This window comes from Harpia harpyja, chromosome 1 (assembly GCF_026419915.1).
Source record: "Harpia harpyja isolate bHarHar1 chromosome 1, bHarHar1 primary haplotype, whole genome shotgun sequence".
NCBI lineage: Eukaryota > Metazoa > Chordata > Aves > Accipitriformes > Accipitridae > Harpia > Harpia harpyja.
The window spans coordinates 98,014,957-98,040,157 of record NC_068940.1 but is presented as its reverse complement, the minus strand read 5'-3'; the positions used below and the strand labels follow the sequence as shown (position 1 = coordinate 98,040,157).

General features: G+C 37.1%; 1 protein-coding gene across 2 annotated transcripts in view; it reads right to left on the bottom strand.

The window, feature by feature from the left end:
• Nucleotides 1–25,201, bottom strand: part of VIPR2 (vasoactive intestinal peptide receptor 2) — a 60,351-nt gene that overhangs the window by 5,507 nt on the left and 29,643 nt on the right. For both annotated transcript variants that reach the window (XM_052806590.1, XM_052806584.1), the window contains exons 5-10: nucleotides 16,337–16,434; nucleotides 11,764–11,905; nucleotides 8,672–8,822; nucleotides 7,685–7,745; nucleotides 6,247–6,316; nucleotides 1,143–1,234 (exon numbers count right to left, since the gene is read on the bottom strand). In XM_052806590.1, the coding sequence (XP_052662550.1) occupies nucleotides 1,143–1,234; nucleotides 6,247–6,316; nucleotides 7,685–7,745; nucleotides 8,672–8,822; nucleotides 11,764–11,905; nucleotides 16,337–16,434 (614 nt within the window). The remainder of the gene's footprint in view (nucleotides 1–1,142; nucleotides 1,235–6,246; nucleotides 6,317–7,684; nucleotides 7,746–8,671; nucleotides 8,823–11,763; nucleotides 11,906–16,336; nucleotides 16,435–25,201) is intronic.

Here is a 25,201-nt window from a genome sequence, read left to right as displayed (position 1 = left end):
CTTGCAGCTCTATGAAGCAAAGCCTTATGTCAATCTAGTTGTGTCGCCTTTTCCGTGGCACATCAGAATTCTTCACTTTTTGCATCAAATGTGTCACATTGTTTACAAAACACAGAAGGTCCTAGTTCTCTTGGCTTTAAAGATATGCTTTACTTTAGCACATCATGTTTTATCTGCTTTTAGGACAGGAATTCAGTAATTCTTAAATGAACAAAAGGAGTTATCCAGGAGCACATTTTCGAAGACCTGCATGGTTTTGAATTTTCAGTGTTCACGTTAGTTTTTGTCACTGAAATATCATATTAACATCCTGAAGTGTCAAACTCAGTGTCTATATCTGGGCTTTAAAATAAGACCTACTACAACAGACCCTTGATTCTGGATTACAGTATTCAGCAGCTATTACAATAAACAACAATAACTGATATGGCAATATAATAAAGAACAAATCCAATTTTAGCAATGTATTTAAGTTGCCCCCAACATTCCTTGATTCTAAAGCTGTGGAAACAATGGATGTTAGGATTTGATGTTCAAACCAAAACACAAAAGAAGAAAGCCTAAACAGAAATGAAGTTTGTCTAAATCAGAAACACTTGTTTTCCTCTAGAAAAATAAAGATGCTATTTTAAATCAACATAAAACTTCATATTTCATTTTTTACTTTTTGGGAACAATATAACTTCTTTCCAGTTCTTAAAATATATGTAAATATTACAACAAAAAGTATTTTAGAAATGAAAAATTAAAAGAAAATGTTTTTAAGGAGGTTTACGCAAAGTGTTTTGATCTTGAAACCTTTGTTATGCTGAAATGAAATATTTATATGTTAAAAGAAAGATATTACTCCCCATATTTTTTGTATCAGCATATTCATTCACGGATTAAACTCAAATTCAAGAATAGCTTGTTGTTCTTTATGAAACTGCATTATTTTTTATTGAGTTTCATGCCTGACAAAAAAAATTATGTTCACCTCTATTTCAGCATAGTGATAAGATCTTTGTTAAACCATATCTAAAAGTACTTCTGAATTAAATGTAATTATGGTATCACAGCAATTGTTGGTAGCAGGTTTCAGCAGAGGAAATCTTACAGACATTATTTTGGTTCTGTATATAATATCTAAATATATGACTCACTTGTACTGTGACTGGTCATTTCCTCCAACATCTGGAGATCTTAACTTCTGCAGTAAAATTCTTATAATACTAATGAAAAGTACAAAATTCACCTGCAAAGAAAACAAATATAATGGTGATTTCTGACTTCTCCACTCAGTACACAGCACAAAGAAGTGCTTATCAAGTCAGACAAATCAACTCAGCAGTGGGTGCTGTGTACCTCCTGCCAGAACACATCCAGCCCTACACTGTCAAACCTATTGTCTGTTTTCTACCTCACTAGGTTTGTTATGTCCAGCGCACCTCTGCATGGCCACCAGTTCTAGTCTGGCTGGCAAAAGTCTTTGAAGCTGCCAGTTGTCAGAAATGCCCTCCTTCCAAAATCTCAGCTGAAGACAGGCTTCCTAGCAGGATAGGACATTGGATGTGATTTGGTGTAATCAAGCATTGCCCTAAATCGTCATGTGGATTCACGACTGGAAGCCCAAAGGAAAATGTGAGTCCCATACACAGTTTTGACCCTCTCTTGCCTCTCGCCATGGCTTTTAATATTTTTGTCTGAATTAGGGGAAGAGAAGATTTTTGCACAGGTGATCTGTCCGCTCCAATCGAGCATAGAAAGGGCCTCTCACAAGTATCTGTCTTGGGTAGTGATGCAGACATTATCACTGAAGGAACTGAATCCTTGCAGTTTAATTCTCGTGACAGCCCTCTGAGATAGAACAGTAGTATTATTTCATATAAAGGCACTTGCATAAAAAAAGCTATGATCAGAGCCCGATCAACCTAACAATTGAAGTATAAAACTCAGTAGATCCTAAGTCTCACTCCCATTATTTCTTCATCCTTGGTTTTTGACATCTTGTGTTCACCAGCCCTTCTGGCGTGAGACTGTTTGGCGCGGTCTAGAAAACTGCACACTAAATATAGCATGCCCGTACTAAAGTGAGGGAACACTTGGAATCCACACCTTCATGGCAACAATGTGAGGTAAAATCTACAGCTACAGCTACATAAACAGCTGCATGAAATGCACACATTTTAGATGAAATCAACCTAGGGAAAAATTTCTATCACTGTGAAAATGAGCATTTTATTGTTTTTAACTAATGCCATCCCAAAGGCCAAAATCAGGAGGTCGGGTACGCAACCAGAGAGTGCCTTCCTCACTGCTATAAATCTTCAGTCTCTGCCTTGGTGTGTTGCTCTAACTCTTCTTTTTCCATTCTTAACAATTTGGCTGTACGCTTTTCAAGTTCAATGAATTTCTGTGTCTTCTCTGACATACCCAGTACAATTTGTGATGTTAATAAATAAACCATGATCATAGCAACTACATGCCTCTCTGTATTTAATATTTTGTTTGAAATGACAGGTGAAGGGAAGTGACAGAAACTGACAGGGATTAAGTAAAAAATTAGGAAAATTATATCTAATATTTTTGAAAAAAGAAGAATAAAAAAGAAATGTTAAAAAATATAGGCCTTTACTGAATTTAACATACATTTTTCAGGCAGATGATTACTTACTTACTTAGAAGTTTTTCTTCATGCAAGTCTCCTATAAAGTAACAGGCAGAAGCCTGTTATTACTGACTGTAACTACAGACTTACCACAGCAGAGTGTACAAACCAAGGGATACACATTTAGTTTGCCATAGGCACTGAAGCCAGTATTAGTGGACAAGGAGACAGCTTCCATTTCATTGTGTATTTGTTAGCCACAAAATAGGAGAAGGAAAAATCTTTAGTTTGTATTTGCAAAGGGATTGGCAGAATAATTTCTTGTTCTTCACAGGCACCCCTAGTTTCTACTGTAACAGAATAAACTGTCATCCATTTGGTTTCTGAAGCATCAAACCACCTGCAAAACTACACTCAGGTGACTGACATTCGTGACTGACATTCATGTATTACTTTTACGTGTGTTTTCAAACACACACCTTTCTATCTTTAAGCACAGTCTTGGGTTAATGAAAACCATACATTCTTGTCTGGAGTTTGTAACACTCCTTGGCACTACTGAACTTGTAAATCCAGCCAGCTGAAACTGGGTATTAAGATCTAAAGGTGGCAACTGCCACTGACTTACTACAGTGGAGCAAATGAATTTCTCTAAGATTATTATTGAATTGATCATTTGTTAAAATCCTTTAAAGTATATACCTGATTTAGAATAGCATGTTTCAATAAAATATGAAACAAGTACTGCCCTGGAATTTTACTTTTAGTATTGTAGCTTTTCAATCCCATAAAATCGTTTGAGCATAATGTCTTTAAATAAACCAGAGTATGTATACTGTTCAATGAACATCCAAGAACAGGAACATGAGAAACTAACGTGAATGCAGAGAAACTGCAAGAAAGTGATGACAAATGATGCCTCTTTAGTGGAGTAACAGCAAGATGCTGCTGGTACTCGTTTCTACTGGTTGACTTCTTCTGACAATAAGTTTTTGAGTCTAAACATGTTGCCTGAGCATGTATCATTTAAACTGTCATGTTGTTTCTTTCTTGCTGTTTAGTTCCTTACACTACCTGCAATGTGAGATAACAAGATGAACATTTCTGTTACTTTGATGTGACAGAAGTACTGTCTCCACCTGAACACCACTCCTTCCCAAATGAGAGCAGTTTATGCAAGTGGAAGTATGGAGAAGGCAGCTGTGGAGGCATCTGCTAAATAGGGAATATGGGTAACACCACATTAACTGTTTGGAATAGTCACCCCCAATTAAATAACTCTGAAATTTGTACAGCATGAAGCGTGGAAGCCTGCCAAATAACTTTTCTCAAGCCAAAATTGTCAGAAGGAGATGCCAGGGAATGTTTCTGACACACTGAATTAACTGAAGCCATTCCCACTTTGAGAAGTGACTTCAGAACTTACTCTCACAATACTGTTTACTGTTGGATAATAACCTTACAGAAAGTATAATCTTCTAAGCAGTGAAAAGGTTTGGAGTTAACACAACTCAATGGAAGAGAGTGAATACGGCATGAAGACTGAGCAGACTTCCTGCTAAATCTAATGTAGTTAAACCATTGCTCCTCAAAACCTTTGCTTGATTTCCTATGTCTTTCAAAAGCATATTCATGGCATCATTCTCACAATCAGACTCCATTCTACTCTTCTTTTCTTCACACCTCCTCCTCCTCTTAAAGATTTTCTATATCAGCCATACTCTGGGCTTCTTTCATGCCACTACATAAGACAGTCGGTAAGAGTCCTCAGCTTATATGTTCTGCTCTCCTTTATTTTCCTGAAATTCAGCTTCTTTCAGAGTTTTCCTGTGTTCACCTCATTCGCTACTTTCACAGATGTCCTTCCTGCTACTGAAGCCATTTGTTATTGGTGGTCATCCTTGTCACCAATCTCTGTGAGTCTTCCAGTCTTCCTACATTCTCAAGCAGACTGAAGGCACTGTGTGAGTATGACGTAAATAGACCATACTTTTATTGAGAAATATCATAACTCTTTCACAAGACCTATCCAAAGAACTTGCAATGCTCTATTTTCATTGTTGAATGGCAGGCAGCACTGACCTCATTATTCAAAGATTTGAATCTTCAACTTCTATTTTTTCTAGAAGTTAACAGGAAATATTGAGGCTTATCATGGTGTATTTATATTCAAAATTATGTTCTCATGGATGTAGTGGTTTTCACTCATCAATGACCAATTTTACATGACATTTCATTAGCTCTTCTTGCTCTGTGTATGCACATTCTACTTTGCACAGTAGTAAGTTTGCATAGCATCGTAGCTGCCACAATGAACATGCTGGTTGTAGTTCGATGCTCCAACAAGATACGTTACTTATCCAACAAGACAGGGTGAGTATCACTGCTTTTATAACTCCCTTTCACAGCTTAACTTCCCAAATGCAAAATGTAGTTGATCAAACAGCTGAAGAATCATCTAATTGGAGAAGTAAGTGGCTTCACACAGTACACACTGCAGAATCACTTGGCCATCTTTAGTTGCTTACATCCCTAAAATGTGTTGTTTAAGAGAAGAAACATATCTGGAAGGAGACAGCAGATCCTAAACATATGCACCCGGCAAGCCAAAAAAGGTCATTTGCAAAATGGTTCCCTATGTCTTACAATCACTTTGTATCAAATCAGTAACAGAACCATTAAAAAAAAAAAAAGAATGACTGTTCCTTCGCTTCAAACAGTGATTCCATGTTTTATGATATACTTGCTGACTGACCAGTACTCCATTTTCTTAACTCACAACCATTTCCCAGTCTTTGCTAAGATCCAGGTGCAATCAAAGTCTGCCAATGAGCACTTGGATAACTTCCATTTCCAGGTCTAGGACTTCTTTGGAGAAGCTCTGCTTTCTGGCACATGAAGTCTCAGCTGTCTACAAGGTAGCTGTTTAAATTGAACATCCAGACAACAGAAGCGTCATGTGGACTCTTGAAATCTTGTGTAATCTAATAATGCCCTAATTTTTCTGTCTAAAATGTTAAAAATAAAGCAAGTGTATCTGAAATGTATTAATTTGCATTGTGACTGTTTTCAGAAATGGACACATAACCATAGTATATTATGCCCAAAGTTAATTACATAGTCATCACAGTGAACCGGAATTTTATTATGCTACTTCAGTAGTTCTAATGAGTTCCACACAGGAAAAGCCCCATGAAACATTCTCAAATGGTATTCTTTTGCAAATAATTCATGTTCAATATATATTTCAGTAAGCTACCAATTAAAGAAAGATATACACAGCCATAGATTTTTATAGCTGCAATAATATCAGAGTCTCAATTGCAGGGCTATCTATTTACACGCAAAATCAAATCTGCAATTCATTGAAAAGTGTAATTAGATTTTTGCTTCCCCCAGGCTTATAAACAGGAAAGATGTTAAAGAAATAAAGAACAACATACAAACAAAAGCAACTGCACATTTAATAGGAGGCAGATAAATTCTGAAGGCAACAAATTTTGATGGCCTTGGCATCTGTTTAACATTTCTCCTACAGCGCAATTTCTTTTCATTAAAACAGAATTCTTGCCTATCTGTAACTAGCAGTAAAGAATAATGGCTATGTGCACTGCACAATGCTGAACTGATCTATAATTCATGCTTCAAAGTTTACTTACTATAATAGAAATTAAAATTGGTATTCGTATAACCCACCAGGGACCACCATGCTCATTTGTATCCCAGCAACTATAAAAAAAAAAGAGGGAAAATGATGTTGACATTAATATCATCTGGCAAGCAAGACCTATGAGGAGAAGTATTTCTTATATACAAGTCAAAGTACACTAAAATAATACCTCAAATTCTGGCCTCAAATTTGGCATTCAATCTTTTTCTGCTTTTAATTTTACTTCCCTAGTGCTAATACGCATATTCAAATCAGCTAAAACATCAGGCACACTAGACTGTACCATTAGACATCATGGAGGACACTGGCCTTTAGGGAAACCAAGCTTAGTTTCACTTTGTGTAAGGACACTTTTCCAATAAGCGCTTAGCTTTTCCAATAAGCACCAGCCTCTGGGTAGCAGGAAGATCTAAAGCAACTGACAGATATGATTGAAATGACATAATTCCTTGTGGGATATTTAGGTTACACATGGGCTAGTACTGGTTTAGGAAAATGGGAAACTGAACCTGAAACTTTGTCTGAAAAACTGAAAATTTGGTTTTACTGTGGGCTCAGCACTTTTGGTCCAAATACTCTGAGAATAAGTGCTCTGAAAGATTAATCTTAAGCAAGGGCAATACCCTTCAGAGTTCCTCTAACTGTGATCATAATGACAAAGGAAAAAGTAGTTAGCCTTCAGTTTACATGCTAGTGGTCTTGCAAAGAAAACTTAGAAATTATGTAGGACATGATTTTTCAGTTTAATTACAGAATTGATTGAAAAATATTAGTCAGGTTGAAAAAAAAGACTCTGAAAACTGTTTGTCCCACTAGCTGGGAATGCTCTACCACTCCCTGGGGCCAGCAGGAGCAGCAAGTCTGATCTTCCTACAAAATTCTTATCTCAGTTCCCCTTTCCATGCCAGGAGCCAGGCGTAGCTCTAGTTAGTAATAGTTTTATCTGACTACATGCATCTTACATATGTTTACATCAGATTGCTTCACTTCTGGGAATGTAATTTAGATATACCCAAAGTTATCTAGATTTCAATCTTTTGAGTTGCTAGTTAGCAAATTAGAATGCCCAGCATCTTACTGCACTGTATTGCAGCACTGAACCCAAGGACCCCCCCACTGCCATTTTAAGTGTTATTTTGACTTCCAAAGCAGGTAGTGCTAAATGTGGGTCTCAAGCAGTAATGTTAGTCATAACCTATTTCCTGCCCTCTCCTGCCCTTAGAGTTTTTCGAATAAACAGCAAGCATAAACAGCATGATTAAGAGCTCCTAAACACCTGTCCCTTTATTGCCATATCTGAAATTTCAGTTCTGTGCTCATCCCCTTCAGAACAGCAAACTACCTTTGTGTGAACACCACCATATCCAAGGCAAGGATTGTATTGGCACAGTTGGAGGCTTTAAGCTTTCTCTCCCCGACACACTTACCCAGTGTCCTCTAAAATGATCCGTGTCACTGTCCACGTAATAATGAATATGGTAGGAATTCCTGAAAAATCCAAAAGAGGTTTAGAGGATGATCACAAAAATATAAGTCCACACACACACACAAAAAAAGTTGTTCAGCCTGCTAGTTACCAATTATTCCCCAAATATACAGCATAGAGTAAACAGTTTAGTGAATGGAGGGAGAGGCCCATCTGATGAGCTATGTGATGTAAGCAATGTAGGGACTGCAGGGAAGTGGGTTTATTTCTTATAAAAATGCAGCCATAATAACTAACACAAAGAACATGCCTTTATTAGTTTTTTTCCAAGCTGTCAGAGTGACCTACAGGGAGGGAGACAGATACATGTAATGCATTCCCAATGCACTTCCAAGGACTACAATATAAAACCAAAGTGTAAATCATTTCATAAGGAACCATTCCCACACACTGGTTTGTTCCCATTTCCCAGCAATACCTAAATGTTTTATGACCACCTATTATTGGAAGCTTTAAAGTGCTCCATATAAATATCATTGTATTTTCTGGAAATGAAAGGAATTCATGTATTTAAAACCAGATGGACAATATTATTGGGCTTTTCAAAAAGGCAAATAGCATAGCATAGCCTGTGGCTGTGCAGCTAAACTTTCTTTTTCCTCCCAAATTAGGACAGCGTGAATCATATGTTTTGCGGTGGCAGTCCTTGCACCATCCCATATCCTGAACAAGCCCTGGGCGTTGTGCAGATTGGCACAGGTCAGAGCCATGCCAAGGAGCAAGCTAGCAGTTATACTTTAGCAGTTTTGTGCCTGCTCTCTCCCATGGTACAGCGACTCTAACCTATGCTGGAGCTGAACTGAGGAACTAGTGAGTCTGAGGAGTCATCCAACAGAAACGGCGTGACTACCTTGGTATGAAATATTGAACCTGACTAATACATACATACAGAAAAAAGAATATTATTGGAAGATGTTGAAGTTCTTACCCCATCCAATCAGCAGGTAGATTGTGAAGTGTCTGTTGGGGGAGAATATTAGCACAAGGAGGATGTGGAGGTAAAGTCCTTCAACTAAGAGCCAGTAAAAGTTTGCCATAACACCATACTGAAAAAACACCAAAATAGCCTTGCAGCCCACCTGAAATATAAGAACAAGGATCAAAGTTGTTGCAGGAAAAATGCTGTATTATTCTGTTATTAATATATCCCATATGTCTTAACTCTGCATGTAATACTAGTAATCCAGGTCCAGTAGAATTTTTTTTTTCAGTCAAGCAAATTGAGACATTGTAAATGTTACTGTATATATAAAAAGAAAATTAATTAGAAATAATTATTTAGATGGCTCTCATAGCAAATTCACTCAGAAATTTTGAAAACTTCATAGCATAAATATTGTAAAAGGTAGTGGTTATCAATAAATGCACACATTTGCAATAGTTAGTTAATGAATGACTATTAGATTAAATGACCATCTACTGGGTGGCTAATAAATATACTAAAATCCCAGCTGGCTTCCTAACATTGTAAAAATTAACAAAGAAACTGCTTTATGAATTTTTCAAGGCTAAACGGGAGTGAAAAATAAAACTTTACATGATGAATACTCTAAGCAGACTTAGAAGAAAAAGTTGACTGGACTTTTAAAAATTATTTTTTCCTTTTAGAAAACGCTTTAGTGTTTCTTAATTAACAAAATACATAAGCATGTGTCATAAAATGAAGTCCCAATATACTTATAGTCTGTGTGCTGCTCTTCAGAATTAATTTTCAGATGTCTGTGCTGCTGATGTTTCACAGTGCTGGCTGCTGCTACTTTGGTACTTCCCAGCAGGAATCTGGGATGTGAGAATTGAACATAAAAATGTTTCTGCTGAGACTGAGCTGAGAAATGTGATGATATGGTGAATGTAACAGACTAAACAAAATGAACTAAACATGGCCTGCTTTACTCCATTCCCCATTTTAAATACCCTTCATACCTCCACTGTTTCTGTTAAATTTCCAGGTACACCAAATACCTAAGTAGGTAACTTACTCATTTAGAGACTGGTTCCTCTGTCTAAACATAGCTGTCTATGATGAAGTGAGATGCCCTCAGGGACCCCAGTCACCAGCTGCTAAGCCAGAAGGGCATAGACCTCCGAGAGATACTTCTTTGTATCCATCAGTCCCTTGTGGTGTCTCAGATATCTCAGCGCATCCCAAGTAATATACATGCCTATATTTATGCCTGTGTACATGCCTATATAGACAACTAAGTAAGAGCCCGAAGGCTTGAACTCATTTCAACTAATTTTAGCTGCCTATAAGCAACGTTTCTGGTGAAAGCTAGCTACCTACTAGCCAAATAGCTCCTTATACTGCTCATGAAGAGAGGCAGGCATGTCCAGAGAAAGTCTTAAAGCAGATGAGATAAACTGTCCAGTGAGAAAGACAGAAGCCCAGAGAAACAGCTTAATTCAGTCATCTCATTGGTAAGACTAATTTTACCTCTGGACTTTGTATCCACTGAAGGAATATCCATTGCAAACCAGTAATGGGCCAGAAAATTTAACATGGAGAAAATTAAACATTTCAAAATGCAAGCTGAAATTTGCTTTTATGCTCATGACTACTTACAACCAGATTAGCAGTCAAAGTCTAAAATTTTTGTAATCTCTTTTAAATTCCAATACTCTCCTGCATTATATTCTCAATTTATGTATCAGAACCTCACATCAAAATATTTGCCCTTCCTCCTGCAGCTAATCCTATATCTGTATTTCCAGATGCTGAAGAGCAAAGGTATCTTTCAGTAAAGTTAGCAAAATTATGGCTGTGTGTCATTCAGATCCAGGACCTACTTACATTGCATTTCAAATTGTGTGCTTTTAGACTTCTGTGTGTGCAGCAGAACTGTGGAATATCACACACGTGTGACAAAAGGGACAAACCCCACATGCTGTTACGTAAGAAAGGTAGCATCCAGCCAATGCAAGACAAAACAGCCTTGCCATGCTGGTGTCAGATCATCCCACATATAATGCAACAGAAATTACTCAACAGTCCACAAAACCGGACATATTCAAATAGGAAAGTATGAGGCTTTGCAGCTAAGAACAACTGCAGAATAAAAGAAATTGCAGAAATCAAGTAGTATTTTGAGAGTCCATTGACTAATCTTTCAAGGACTTAAGAACTTTTGATTACCCCTGGCAGTCTGCCTACTAACTACTTTGCCTACTTTGGGTCTACTAACTCAGAGCCTATTTATCTTCATTAGAAATATCTCAGATTACAAATTCATACATACAGCTTGGCAGTCACTGCTAAGAACTTTATGCTTTGGGACAATAGGGCTTCATCAATATAAAAATATCTTCCTTCTATTTTTTTTTTCTCACAAGCTTAAACTGTAGTAAATTAAATTCAGAAGGCATTCAGCAATATTTGTAGGGTTCTTCTGCAGCACTTTTGACTGAAACAACGGAAGCAGAGAATGGGGAATATCATACAGTGGTCAGTCTTTTAACAGCAAGACTTGAGATTTTTTTAACTCCTGTGCATGAAAATTCAGGAAACATATCAGCTTGCCAAGAATGCAGATGACACTTCTGTCATAGCCAGAAATTACAGAGGAGTTAATAAAGACAACTCCTGCAAATATTTAATTCCCTGCCTCATTTCTCTCCCTCCATTGATACCTGTCCAATTCCTGGACCCCTGATAAAGCTGCTGGAACATTTCCAGATGATCTGCCTTTAATCGTTCCCACCTGATGGCACTCCTGTTTGCCTTAAACTCTCCCAGCTGATTAATGCTGTGGCCATATTTATTCTGAGCTATAGCTGGTCATGATTTGTTTTGGCAGATGACATGTTGTACCTTCATGGACATGCAAAACAACATTAACTTCTCTTATTTGTGCTGCAACCTTTTTTCTCTGGCTACTTCTAATAGACCATTTTGCTAGTCATGATATTCTCTACCTAACTGTCTACACTGACAGTTTGGTATTCCTAAATATTTAAAAGGATGAGGGAGGAATATTCAGTGATACAATAGTATTATATCAGCTAGCAAATGAGGTTTATTACCCATGAGGTTTGATCCTCCGGACAGTGAGCTGTGTTGGAGCTGGAATAGAGAATATCATCCTTGACTAAAACAGAGACTGCTCTTAGAATGAAAGAGAGGAACAGGTTCAGATGGATGTAGTTCCGAGTACAATGAAGTTTTCTAAGAAGAGATTTAAAAACAGGCATTTTAGATTTTGAGACAGAAAGCTCTTGAACAGACTTCTATTACTCTCTGGGCATTTCTTAGTAATATGAACCTTGAGTAAGAGCCTACCCTTTCCTCCTCTATCATATTGTCAGTGCTGCCTTGCTCTTTTCATTTATCATCATCATCATCATCCTCATCATCATCATCATTATATGCTGTCCAAAATATACAAATAAAGTATCCCTTACTCCTTTTCAGTATCACAGACCAAAAGATCCCAGTGATATTTATCCCAACTTTAACATAAGATGACAATAAACATAGATTATTATATCCTTCTGTGTGCACACTCATCCCAGTGTTTTTCTTGCAAATAAAACTTTGATTATCCTGGATATATGTCAGACATGGTCTCACCTATTATTTTCTGCTTTAATTTTTTATTTAACTAACTCCTGCATTTTGCTATGTAGTGGCTTTTCATCCTATGTGAGTGTATGCAGGAACCATTAAAAAATGCATTCAAAACATTAGATCGCCTATCTTTTCTACCCAGTAAAACGCAAAACTTCTCTTCTTTAGTCCAGCAGCCATGTGAAAGCCTGACAAACAAATGACAAATTGAATACTCCAAGTAAGTGAATGAGTGCTCAGGGGAAGCAATTTATAAGTTGAGGGTTTTTCACTTAATAGACATTCCCTTCAAGATCTTCCCATTTAACAAGAAGTTTTTATAGCAAATCCCCAGAAACCAACTGCTAAAAGGTTTTTTTGGTCAAAACCAGCACCTTGAACTGCACCTGGAAATAAGCCAGAAGGCAGGGCATTTTAGCAAATACAAGCAATGAAAGAATGAAGATGCAATAGGATGTTACAGTAGTGTGCAGTGGCAGCTTCCAAGTAGTCTTCACATTTTGATTTTTACCGAAGAACACTAAATAATCCATTCTGAAACTATTAAAGCAAGGGTAGTTACAGTGAGTGTAGGGAAATAAATAACACATCCACCTTGCTAGCCCCCAGTTTGGCAAAGGATGTAGTATCAGGCTGAACTTAAAGCAGTTGTCAAAAATGCAGTGATTTCTGTGGCTATGAATGTCCTTTGCTGAAACAGGTTCTGAGAAAAACTTAAATACCACTCTTACGTTGGACTGCATCGCATATTCCTATGGAATTCAGAGATACATGCCAGCTGCAAATGGGAGGAAAAGATTTTTCTTAGTAACTAATTCAGATGATTAGTTCTTCATCCCATTTAGTAGCTGAAATAATAAATGTTGGATATATACAAGGCTGTCAAACCAACATTCTGGAGGTAGTGGGCAAGAAAGTATTTTTATTTGAGATATGTATGATGGTTCAGAATAACAAAGAAATGCTGTTCTTTAACAATGAAACGAAAGCTATCATGCTCATTCCTTTGATATGACTCATGATACAAAACTACCATATGAGGAACATTTACAGACAGTTGATGCACATGAGAGCACACCTTAGAGAAATGATGGAGATTCACATTTTTCTCCTTTGTAAGAAACACATGTCAGAGAAACAGACATTTTTTTGGAAGGTTTTGTTACACAGGAGTAACCCCAAAGGAAGTATAGTTAAGATCTATAGTAAGATCTAGAATATCAAGTGTTACATAGAAATACGTTCTACAATTTATTTTCACTGAGTTGGAACAAACCAACTTTTTAAAATATCCGAAAAATATTTTTTATTTTTAATCATTTTGATTTCTACTTTTCCAAAACTTTATGATTTATTAAAACTTAGACATTCAAAATGAAGAAATAGAAACTTGCATTCTAAGAAGGGTAAAGCAATGTCTTTTGACTAAATCAAAATTATTAGCTTTGCTGTTTATAAATTAAGTTTGCAGAAGCAAGAATGTGCCTGACAAACTGGCACCCTCCAACAGGAAAATATTGTGCCCGAAAGTTACCAATTAGCTTTAATTATAGTAAGTACACAGTGTATTATGTGGAGAGTGGCACCATAGTAACTTGAAAAATGCTGTCAGCTTAGTCTGGCAAGGTATTTACAGATATTCATGTTTTATGTCTTTGTTTTGAGATTAAAAGATTAGCTAAATATAAAATCCTTTCCTTTTACAATGCTTCTAAATGTGTCCTTTACAGATATTAATAATGGGGACCCATATAATGTTTCTGTAAAGATTAAAATCAAGTCCAGTTCTTTGGAAGAAATGCAAAACAGAATATTGCAGCTGCATGGAAACTTTCAGAAACAACTCTCCTTTCCCCACCCAACAGTTCTGCCTTTCATGTGCTTATAGCTGATATTGTGAACAACTGCAAAGCCCTGAGGCTGTATCTGTTCTGCCAGACAGTACATAACAATATATAATGGACTGCAGAAGCCAAGTCATAATACTTAAAAAACAATTTCCACTTCCTTGTCATGAACACATTACCTACAATTAAATTAAACTCCACGTTATTCCATGCTTTCTTTCATTAAAAGTACTGCACATATTCAGGATTAAATGCAGTATAATTTGAAGCGTACAGATACAAATCCAGCAATGCACAATTTTAATAACCTCTCATGTTACTAGTATCCAGAGTTCAATTCCTAATCCTGCTGGATGAAGGCAGGATTTTGACAACCCTACTGCGTTAGTAACTTCTGATTTTTAACTCACTACTTAACTACTAAATCTCCTTTAGTTTCACTTAGAAGAGTTGTTCTTTGCTCTCCTTTTTAAACACAGCAAGGTGAATGTTTGCTGGTTACATTCAAAGGTGAATGTGTTTCAGGGGTGAGTGACTGATCTTTATATGTACATTGACATTCTCTATAAAGAACCCCGGGACCTTTCAGGGCAAACTATGTTTCTTCGACAGAAGGTGTTACCAGCTGAGTAGCGAAAAGTTAAAACTTACAGAAACATTCTTATTTTCCAAACTCTGTCCTTAAAAATGACCATAATGTATGGGATGCCCCACAACATGTCTGAGAGATGAACAGACATACACACACAGCCATTTGCATTCACTTCTATTACTGGTAATTTACAATTGCTTCAACTGCAGCCTTCTGTAATAACTGGCTGCTTGCTATGTGTTTGGGAAACTATATATTGAACAGGGTATTTTTACAACTTATTTGGGTTCCTAATTCAACTCACCAGGTTAGGAGGCCCCTACGGTCCCTGTAGATAACAGAGAAACAGGCTTCTTTGGGGGGAGACTTAGAAGACCTTATGTTCCCCCTGAAAAAGAGCCTGGGTCTTCCCACTGACTCAACAGAGAGATTGGGGAATTCTCACCTTGGATATTTAAACTGAAGTTGAAGGTTTTGAGTACATCTCTGAAATTCTTTATCTGTTTGTTGTAACTGACTTCTGGTGATGGACAACATTCAGATGTCTATAACACACTGTCTTAAATGTGTTATTAGGTTTTAGCAGTTTTAAAAATGCACGATCTGCCTGTAGCATTTGCTGGTAGAAAGAAGATAACCATGAGTGACTTGATTCATTTTTTTCAAAGATTTTCCAAAATATAATTATGGGAGATATATCTGCTCTGAATAGTCTCTGAATATTTAAATATTGAGAAAATTTGATGGCAGACTAAAAGGCTTAAGAACTCGCCATAGGAATAGTTCATCAGAGGAAGGAGGCTCTGACAAACAACATGCTGTCCTCTACAAATTACGTGTACTTCTTTTCTACCAAATCTGAGAGATGCATTTTCTTGTTTTTCTTGGTGCAGAGTGGAATGGAAAAGTTGTGTGAAGTTTATGATGGAGAATATAAAGGCTATTCTATTAGACAGGAAGAAGTGAAATATAAAGGCATGAAGGTGGAGAGACTGAGAAAAGCTATGATACTGATAATACCATTTTGCAATTTCTTTTACCAGTTGGAGATTGCTTTCAGTCTCAGATAACTCCCAGAAATTAGGCAAAAACAACAGACTGTACTGCCTTTCCTAACACTGCCTAACAGAAACATTGCACACCCAGCACTACCCTTCAGCATAATTATCCAAATCTTTACAACCCCACTTGGAGAAATTAATGATTACCTTCAATTATAGTACCCCTGGAGACCACTCAGAAGCTTCTGCAAAATATGGTTGCCCACTTGTCCAGTGTTGAGACCAGCATCCTACTAATTTTCAAGAGCAATTCAAGGTGATTTTAACAATCAAATAGAAAATGCTTTATATAATCCATTCCTAAATGACTATTCTTTCTTACATGGGCTGTAATGTCTGTAAATTCATAAAGTGCTTTGAAATTTTTTAATATGACTGGTGCTAGCAAAAATGAAGTTAGCATTACATTATTATCAGCTGTTTAATTGAGAAAAGTGTAAAACCAATGCATTTTCTAAGTATCTGAGCAATCAGACAACAGTTAAAACCATCTTATTGTTACTCATATTTACTTATGAAAAATACATACCTGAAAAGGCAAAGAATTATACTTCCTGTAGTAAGAGCAATGAGAGATACGCTGTGTCCAAGGGTATAAATTGCCTTCACCCTTACATAGAAGTTGACCTGCACAGAACAATATATATGCAGAAACCACTTACTGATATGTAAAATTGACTATGAAATGATAAATTTTTCCATTAAATAGCTCTGAAGGCTAAATAAATAGCATTATTTTCACTCTTTGCTCTACAGTATATGATAAGAATGTTGTATCTTTATTACAACATGTTTTTGCAATGCAACATCTCAAGCCAATTGACCTCAGTAGAAAATTCAGCCTCAGGAGCTCAAAACTTAAACACAAAAGCTGGTACAATTTCAGCTGATTATCCCATGTCAATGAGGTCAAAGAAAGTATCAGATTCATCAACTTCCATAAACACAATCAAACCGTGAAGAATGGGCCACAGTTTGAAAGAATGGATTATCTCTGAAAGATAGAATCTCTCTCAGTCCTTCTGCTCTAGTGTACTTTGTAATGCATTTATATATGAGTTTAATTTTAAAGACATGTTTAACTCTCATTAATTTCCTAATGTACATGTTCAAATACTTTATTAAATTGTGACCCAAACAACCCTTTCTTTCTTTAGTAAAGTTATTTGCTAAAACTTGGAAAGGAAATTTTTCAACACAGGAAAAGCAGACTGGAGTGCACAGTCCACTGATTGACTGCAGTTATCTGTAAATTTACCAGCTACATATTACATTAAATCCTATTCTGAATGACAACATCAAGAAAAATAATGCTAAATATTCTCAGAATTAAGCTGCTGCTTCATTTATGCCTACAACAAAGTCATTAGACTAACATCATTTTCCACTCAAGCTAGATAAAATATTAAAACTGTAAAGTTTTTTACTATGTTATGAAATTAAAGTTTTTAATAGCACTGTAGAATGTGCTATGTGTAACATAGAATTTCAATATTTAGTGCACATGATTCTATCACTCACCTTCTCGAATGATGTTTGTAAAAAGTAGCAAGGAAGCAATATTTTTAAATAAACTAAGATAGCAAAAGGAAAAGCAAATCACTTAATATATTTATTTTTATAGCATTTAAAAGGCCAAGTAAAGAAGTAACTTTAGCAATCCTGATTCATGATTACATTAGCTGGACATTCACTTAACATGTATTATACAGATATGGAAAAGACTAAATGAAATGTGAAACGAAATGAAGAGTCTTGCAACTGTACCATCATAGATATGGTTAAAGGGGAAAAATAAGGGAAACATAACTGCCATAGATCTTAAGTGTATTCATAGCAACTGTCATGCTTTTTTGGAGCTAAAAGTGGTATACGAGGTGTCACAGGAAACAGAAATCTCTTTTTTTAATTAGAGAAATAAGCTGTGATGGCCTTTTTAACAACAGTGCTAACATTTTAATGTTTTGTTTGCTTTACATCATATTGATTTACTGCAGAGATAAAGAAGGAAAATATGGACTTAATGAAGTTTCCAGTGCTATTAGAATGACCATAAGAAAGTTAAAATCCTGAATAAATATTGGGCTTTTTTTTTTTTTTTTAAATTGGTGTCCCTGGCTGGTTACAATGGTACAACCTAAAGTATTACTTTATTGCTCTCTATGAGGAGTCTGCTGTATATTTGCAGAGCCTCAATGCATTCCTAGGGACTCTCTGTGAGCATAAATCATAGGCTCTAGTTCACCTAGTGTTAGGTGACTACACTGCAAATATAAACATCTAAGGCAATGTAGGGTCTCTTCATAGCGCCTTCTAGGGAGCACTTCTTGTATCTATGTAAGCAGTCGACATGGACTTCACTGAATATATTTCTACAGACAATGAAGAGGCCCCACAGTGACTAATTCAAGTGTAGATACCCAGAGTGTACAAATGCTTGCCCTTGCGATGCCCCCAAAAGATCCTGGTTTTCCACATGAATCCAGTGTTTGCTAAATAGGACTCTAAGTAGTCCAGTGTTTCTTGAACAATGTTTCTAAAATTGTTTTCAAATACAATTCTAAAAATATTTTTTCAAAATTAACATAATTTCACACGAAATCAGTTCTGAAGAACTGCCCTTCAATTCCCTGCTAGAACGGCAGAATTATACTCTCCAGTTTGGCTCATTTTTGGACCGCTCTAAAAACTATGCCTACAGACAAGCACTGCAGACTACTCCTATGCTTCTTTAATTTGGCTTCTGTCATAGCGAAAGGAACATCAGCCAGTCTCCAGGCAATTTTCTGGGAACAGAGTGATAAACAGTTTCTCAGCAGCAATTACAACAGCGCATGGCACCAAAAACACTGCAAATACTTTGGGGACCCTCCTTCATTCATTCAACCTGACCTGCTCTGCAAAATTAAGGAAAAAGGATGCTCCAATAAATGACTTAACAATTTGGCAGCCTCATGTCCCCATCAACAGTATTCTGGAAGAAAAGGAATTTTATTTCCTGAGCTTGTGCACATCAGGAGCCGCAAATATAGTGTAAAGCTTAGAAATGATGCACAGCAGTTCCACAATATGTTCTATTTGTTATCATCTTGTTGGCATTTGCAGACCCCATTTCTACCTAGTACATTTCTACTGAGTGTACAAATAGAAGCCTGAATGGTCTCTAAATCAAAAATTCTTAACATCCACCATGTAAATATTGTAAATTTGCAGGAGATAAATGTCATTTGCAAAAGAAGTTGCAATGGCAATAAATCTGTGCTGTTTAAACACTGAGTAGAAGATTTCTTGTTCACTTTCACAGAAAAAATTGATTGGCAGAGATACCCTTTTAATAGTAATAGTGATGTTCAACATCACATTACTGCAGAGCAGAGACAGGGGTCTCACCAGGTATCCTAAAGCCATGCACACAACACCTGGTAAGAGTGGACACAGGGACAACTTTACACCACTCTCATCTTCTTATCCTGGGAACTACCAAGTAGCTTAACAAATCCTGACGTTTTAAAGTAACCAATGGCCTCCTGTAATTTGTATTTATTAATAGCCTTCAAAAGGAAAGCACTTAAACCAGGACTTCTAATGTAAACTGTGTCCCAGCCCTTCACAGTGCCCAGTAGAAATGACTTCTTCCCTCCTGTTCAGGTTTCTCATTGTGCTAGAAAATCTTAACGAAGCTGTAAGGTCCCTTTCAGCTGCTGAGCAGCCAAAGTGTGCTGTGAGATCTGCTCCAAAGACAGGTTTGCCTAAGGAGCAGAAATAACTGAGACAAGAAGTGTGCGAGATGATTGACACATGCCAACTCATGCATTTGCTGTTAAACAGATGACTAAACTGACCCAACTGTATACTATACTGTAAGTAACACGGTGTTGTGGTTTAACCCCAGCCAGCAACTAAGCATCACGCAGCTGCTCACTCACTTCCCCCCACCCAGTGGGATGGGGGAGGGAATCATGGGAAAAAAGTAAAACCTGTGGGTTGAGGTAAGAACGGTTTAGTAGAAAAGAAAGGAAGAAACTAATAATGGTAATAACAACAATAATAAAATGACAATAATAATAATAAAAGGATTGGAATATACAAAACAAGTGATGCACAATGCAATTGCTCACCACTTGCCGACCAATGCCCAGTTAGTTCCCCACCAGCAATCTGCTGCCCCCAGTCAACTCTCCCCCAGTTTATACACTGGGCATGATGTCACATGGTATGGAATACCCTTTTGGCCAGTTTGGGTCAGCTGCCCTGGCTGTGTCCCCTCCCAACTTCTTGTGCCCCTCCAGCCTTCTTGCTGGCTGGGAATGAGAAGCTGAAAAATCCTTGACTTACTATAAACACTGCTTAGCAACAACTGAAAACATCAGTGTGTTATCAAGATTATTCTCATACTAAATCCAAAACATAACACTATACGAGCTGCTAGAAAGAAAATTAACTCTATCCCAGTGAAAACCAGGGCACATGGTCTTTATACTCCAGACTTACGATTAGTTCCCTCTGGCTGGACATTAAACTTCTTCCCATCACCCCCTTGCTTCATTCAAAAACTCTCTTGTGCTGACTCTATCACTGCTGACATTTGGCCTAGGCCTTTGTCCTGGTTTTGGCTGGGATAGAGTTGCTTTTATTCCCAGCAGCTCGTAGGGTGCTGGTTTAGATTTGTGCTGAAAACAGTGTTGATAACACAGGGATGTTTTCATTACTGCTGAGCAGTGCTTACACAGAGCCAAGGCCTTTTCTGCTTTTCACCCCACCCCACCAGCGAGGAGGCTGGGGGGGCACAAGAAGTTGGGAGGGGACACAGCTGAGACAGCTGACCCCCACTGACCCAAGGGATATTACAGACCATATGGCATCATGCTCAGTATATAAAGCTGGGGGAAGAAGAAGGAAGGGTGGACATTTGGAGTGGTGGCGTTTGTCTTCCCAAGTCACCGTTATGTGTGATGGAGCCCTGCTGTCCTGGAGATGGCTGAACACCTGCCTGCCCACAGGAAGTGGTGAATGAATTCCTTGTTTTGCTTTGCTTGTGTGCGCAGCTTTTACTTTACCTAGTAAACTGTCTTTATCTGAACCCAGGAGTTTTCTCACTTTTACCCTTCCGATTCCCTCCCCCATCCCACTGTGGGGGAGTGAGGAAGTGTCTGTGTGGGGCTGAGCTGCCTGTCAGGGTTAACCCACAACAGCCTTGAACCCTTTTCTGGTAGATCTTTTAAAGAACTCTGCACACACAGGACACACAGGAATTATAAGAAAGCTGACAGTACTAGAAACATTGTTATTTTGATGCAGGGATCCTTAAAAATATTTGAATTAATAAAATACATTTAGCTTACAATAAAGATATTAACAATTTTGATTATACAATTCTGTTGCTAGTGACTACTTATCCCCGTATTTACATGAGAGAGCAAAGAGTCCGGCAACTACAAGAAGCAATTGCAACTTGCACATTTCCTTGCAACAATAGAAAGTAGGTATTCTTGAACATGTTTGACATTTTTGAGAACTCATCACTCAAGTCCTTGGCTTCTACCTGACACTGAAGATAACATTAGTTTTAGATTGGATATTAGGAATAATTTCTTTACTGAAAGGGTTGTCAGGCATTGGAACAGACTGCCGAGGGAAGCTGTGGTGTCACCATCCCTGGAGGTGTTTAAAAAATGCGTAGACAAGGCCCTTCAGGATGTGGTTTATTGGGCATGGTTAACAGTTGGACTCGACGATCTTAAAGGTCTTATCCAACCTAAACGATTCTATGATTCTATGATTCTCAAAAATGAGTCATAACATCCTTTACTATTAATTTACCCAAAGGTTTTTTGTATCTATCTACTGCAGGGAGGGGATTTCAAAGACTGTACTATGGGTATATGTCCTTATTGTTCTGAGTGACTAATCCAAGCTGTACAACATACACAAATGCAAACATACTACATGTCTTACTATCATATATAATGATTCAGTTAAGCTGTATTAGCACCTTTGCATTTAATGTCTTAAATGTCTTAAATCACAGTCAGTCAACAGTGTGCATTCTGCTCGTCAGTATAGAATACCTCAACTCATTGATACTCATTGCCTCCTTTCAAATACATAAAGGAAAACCAAATAGAGAATCAGACATCACCTTTTGGTTAACATAAGTTCCACTGAAATAATGCACAAACTGTACCTACTTGCCTAAATGTAGTCATATAGTGCTACTTGAGATGCCCTGGGGTATCTAAAGACATCTGCATGGCAGATGTGACAAAGGACCTCTTTGTTGGAATGGCAGTGGCAAGTCAAATGGCACTAGATACCTATGTTTAGGCAATCACATCAAGCCCTGTTTCCACACACTAGTGATTAGACACCTACATCTCAAGTAAATATCTAACTTTAGGAATTTTGACTTGCAAGTTGAATTTCAGCCTTCCGGGTTTTAAAATATGTGGTAAGTATGTGAATGTAAACAACTCGGAAGAATTTGGTGTGGTTGACTGTGTTGGCACAGACATGACTGACAGACCCTATAAATCTCTTCCAGCACCTGCTCTGATGTTCTGAACACAGCCAAGTCAGTGCCCACCAGATAAGAAAACCTGAAGGATAAGGTGAAAGGTTTCACATTTGGCTTCTACTCTGAATGGGTAAGAACAAATCCCTTGTCTTCTGATGCAATTATTTGCAATTCGACAAGTTTACTGCTTATAAAACAGTCACCACTTGTGTTATCATATAATTCTTTCACCTATGTATTGTATTTTTATGATGTTAATAATCCTTTAAAGGGCCCAAGCATACCAGATCTAAAGAGAGATTGGAAATTCTCCTTACTTTTTGTCTTGCCTTGGAAGTTTTGTTTAGGAAATACGTAAATTGTTTGGTGCCAAGTATATCAAATTTATATCTGTTTATGTTTAGTCTGCATTGCCTTTGCTCACTTTTTCCGTATTTTTGCCCATCTTCATTTCAGAATGAATTGCACTCCTCCTTCTTTCTTTTCCTCCCCTCATTCCTGTCCTAGACAGAGCACCTATTATACTTTCATAAATTAAGAACAGAGAAGCAACCAATTTACAGATTCTAACAATCCATGGTCACTATAGTCTTTAGATGGCATGCACTAAGATGTTTATAGGAACAATTCTGGACCAGAAGTCATTACTGGGAAATTGCAGTCAGACCAATGTTCCCATGGGAAAGCCTTGATTCTGCTTATACGTTCTGCATTGCTTCATGGCAAGAACAATTTGAACTCAATATATCTTTTACTTCCCCTTTTCTTGGAATCCATTACACTGATTAACAACACTGAAATTTATCTGATTTATGTAATTCAAATGCGTATTTTTTCCTTTTTTTGTGGGATAATTTTTTTGGAGACCTCTACAAAGTTGATTTTAGAATAAGCAATTTTGCCTTCCTGTAAATGCCTTCCAGGCCCAGGAGTGCAGAGTTCCTGTTTACTTCCTCAAAACAAGTTAGAATAAAGTGCAGGACAGTACAGTAAAGAAACAGACTCACTAATAGCCACTGAATTTTGCAAGGATGAGTCCATCTGAGCTAGGTATCAAGATTCTCTTTATAACCAATGAATAGAAGTAGCAGAATACTATTCATGTCATCCTAAGACAGGCTTCTAAAATAATTTAGAAGGATAGTGAAATAAAAACACCTACTTTTTCTTCATTAAATACAAACAGAACCTAGAGAGACTAGTGCAGATGCAGATGACAGATGTCTAAAGTTAGACAACACGACTGTCACAGGAGTTTCTCCACTGATTTGGTCAGCTTTCCATCAGGCAGTAAAAGCATTACAAAACTTTGGGGTTTATGTCCATTAAGATTTTTTCCTTTATTCTTTTTTTCCATCTTGTTTTGAAGGCCAACATATGAAGTCCAGTATTTGTTTTTGCTTTTGTTTGTAATTTTTCCAACTGAGGTCCAGCTCTCATGGAATTTCTGATGCAAGCCTGTTTTCTCAGTAATAATATAATGAAGAAAAAATGTAATATATTCTTTTAAAACTTTTCAAATAACTACTGGTGACTAGGTGAAATGAATAAGGTAAGACTCATTTACCTTAATACATGTTAACAGTGCGATATCATCTTTCTAAAAGGTAGGCAACTCAACAGATCATTGTCCCCCGAGAGAGGGGGAGTCAATGGAAGAGAACAGACCCTTCTACACTATGATTCATGTGCTTCACTGCGCTTGTAGCAATTCAAAGAAATTAGGATGGTATGATTTCCATCCAGGCTTCAAAGACCTGATCTCCTTTGACTGTAGAGAAGGTATAGGCTGGCTGGATTAAATGCAGATGAGCACAACATGCAATCTAGTCAGATGAAATTCATTTGAGTTGTAATTCTAGTCACACAAAGTACATATTTTTTGCTTACTGTTCAAAAATCTCAGTTTGTGATGTGTCTGTACATTAGCAGCCGTCATATTATTAGTGGTAACTGCACACGGTCCTAGTGATACCAGTGTGTAACATAATGAGCATGTACCTCAAAGTTACTAAAGACTAATGAAAAAGAACCCCGTAGTGTTTGGTACAGAAAAATTACAGTGAAGTGAGGGAGGAGGCATTTCTGAAGGGAAATTTACTGAAAGGTCAGGTGTCAGAAGCTACTGATTAAGCTATGCTTTAAATCTGTGTTCCCATGGAAATATATAAAAATTCTGGATTTTCATGTTGTGTTGCACCATTCTCACAATAGACAGGGCCTTTAATATATATGTACAGCTATGTATGCACGCAGATGATGTGTACTTTATAAGTCAGTTAAAAATTAAGGTAATTCAAGTAAACCTAATTTAAATAAAATGAAATACAATGTTTGTTAATTCAGCTTACTTCGAAACCACATAGTTAAACTGATTAAAGTTTTTGGGTGGCCAGAGTTTGAGACTTAGTCTTTTTAATTCATTTCTTCTGTTGTAATTTACATTTGTACAAAGCAAAACACTGGTTAAAAGGAGCTGTCATTCTCACTGGATCTAAAATGAGCACAGAGCACATCATGAGCACAGCTCCAATTCTAGCTGCAGTAAACTGCAGATGTTATTTTTGTTCAAAATATCCTGTGCATTTCTCTTAAAGGATATCTTGCAGAACACAAGACTGCAGAATGATTTTATAGTATGTTAAAGAAAACCAAGACGTCCATTTCAAATTTGTTGTTTCTTAATAGCACCCCTACCTTGCATTTGTTTGACAAAAAGTTTCGATAAAACATTGAGAGTTAAAAGCCCTTCTCTAATACATTTCTTATGTTACAATTAATGTCTTAGAGCTATGTCTCCTCTTAATACCTCACCATATAACTTGCCTTTTTTTGACTTGTGCCCTCTATTTCCTGAGATGTGAATCTAAACTCAAATAG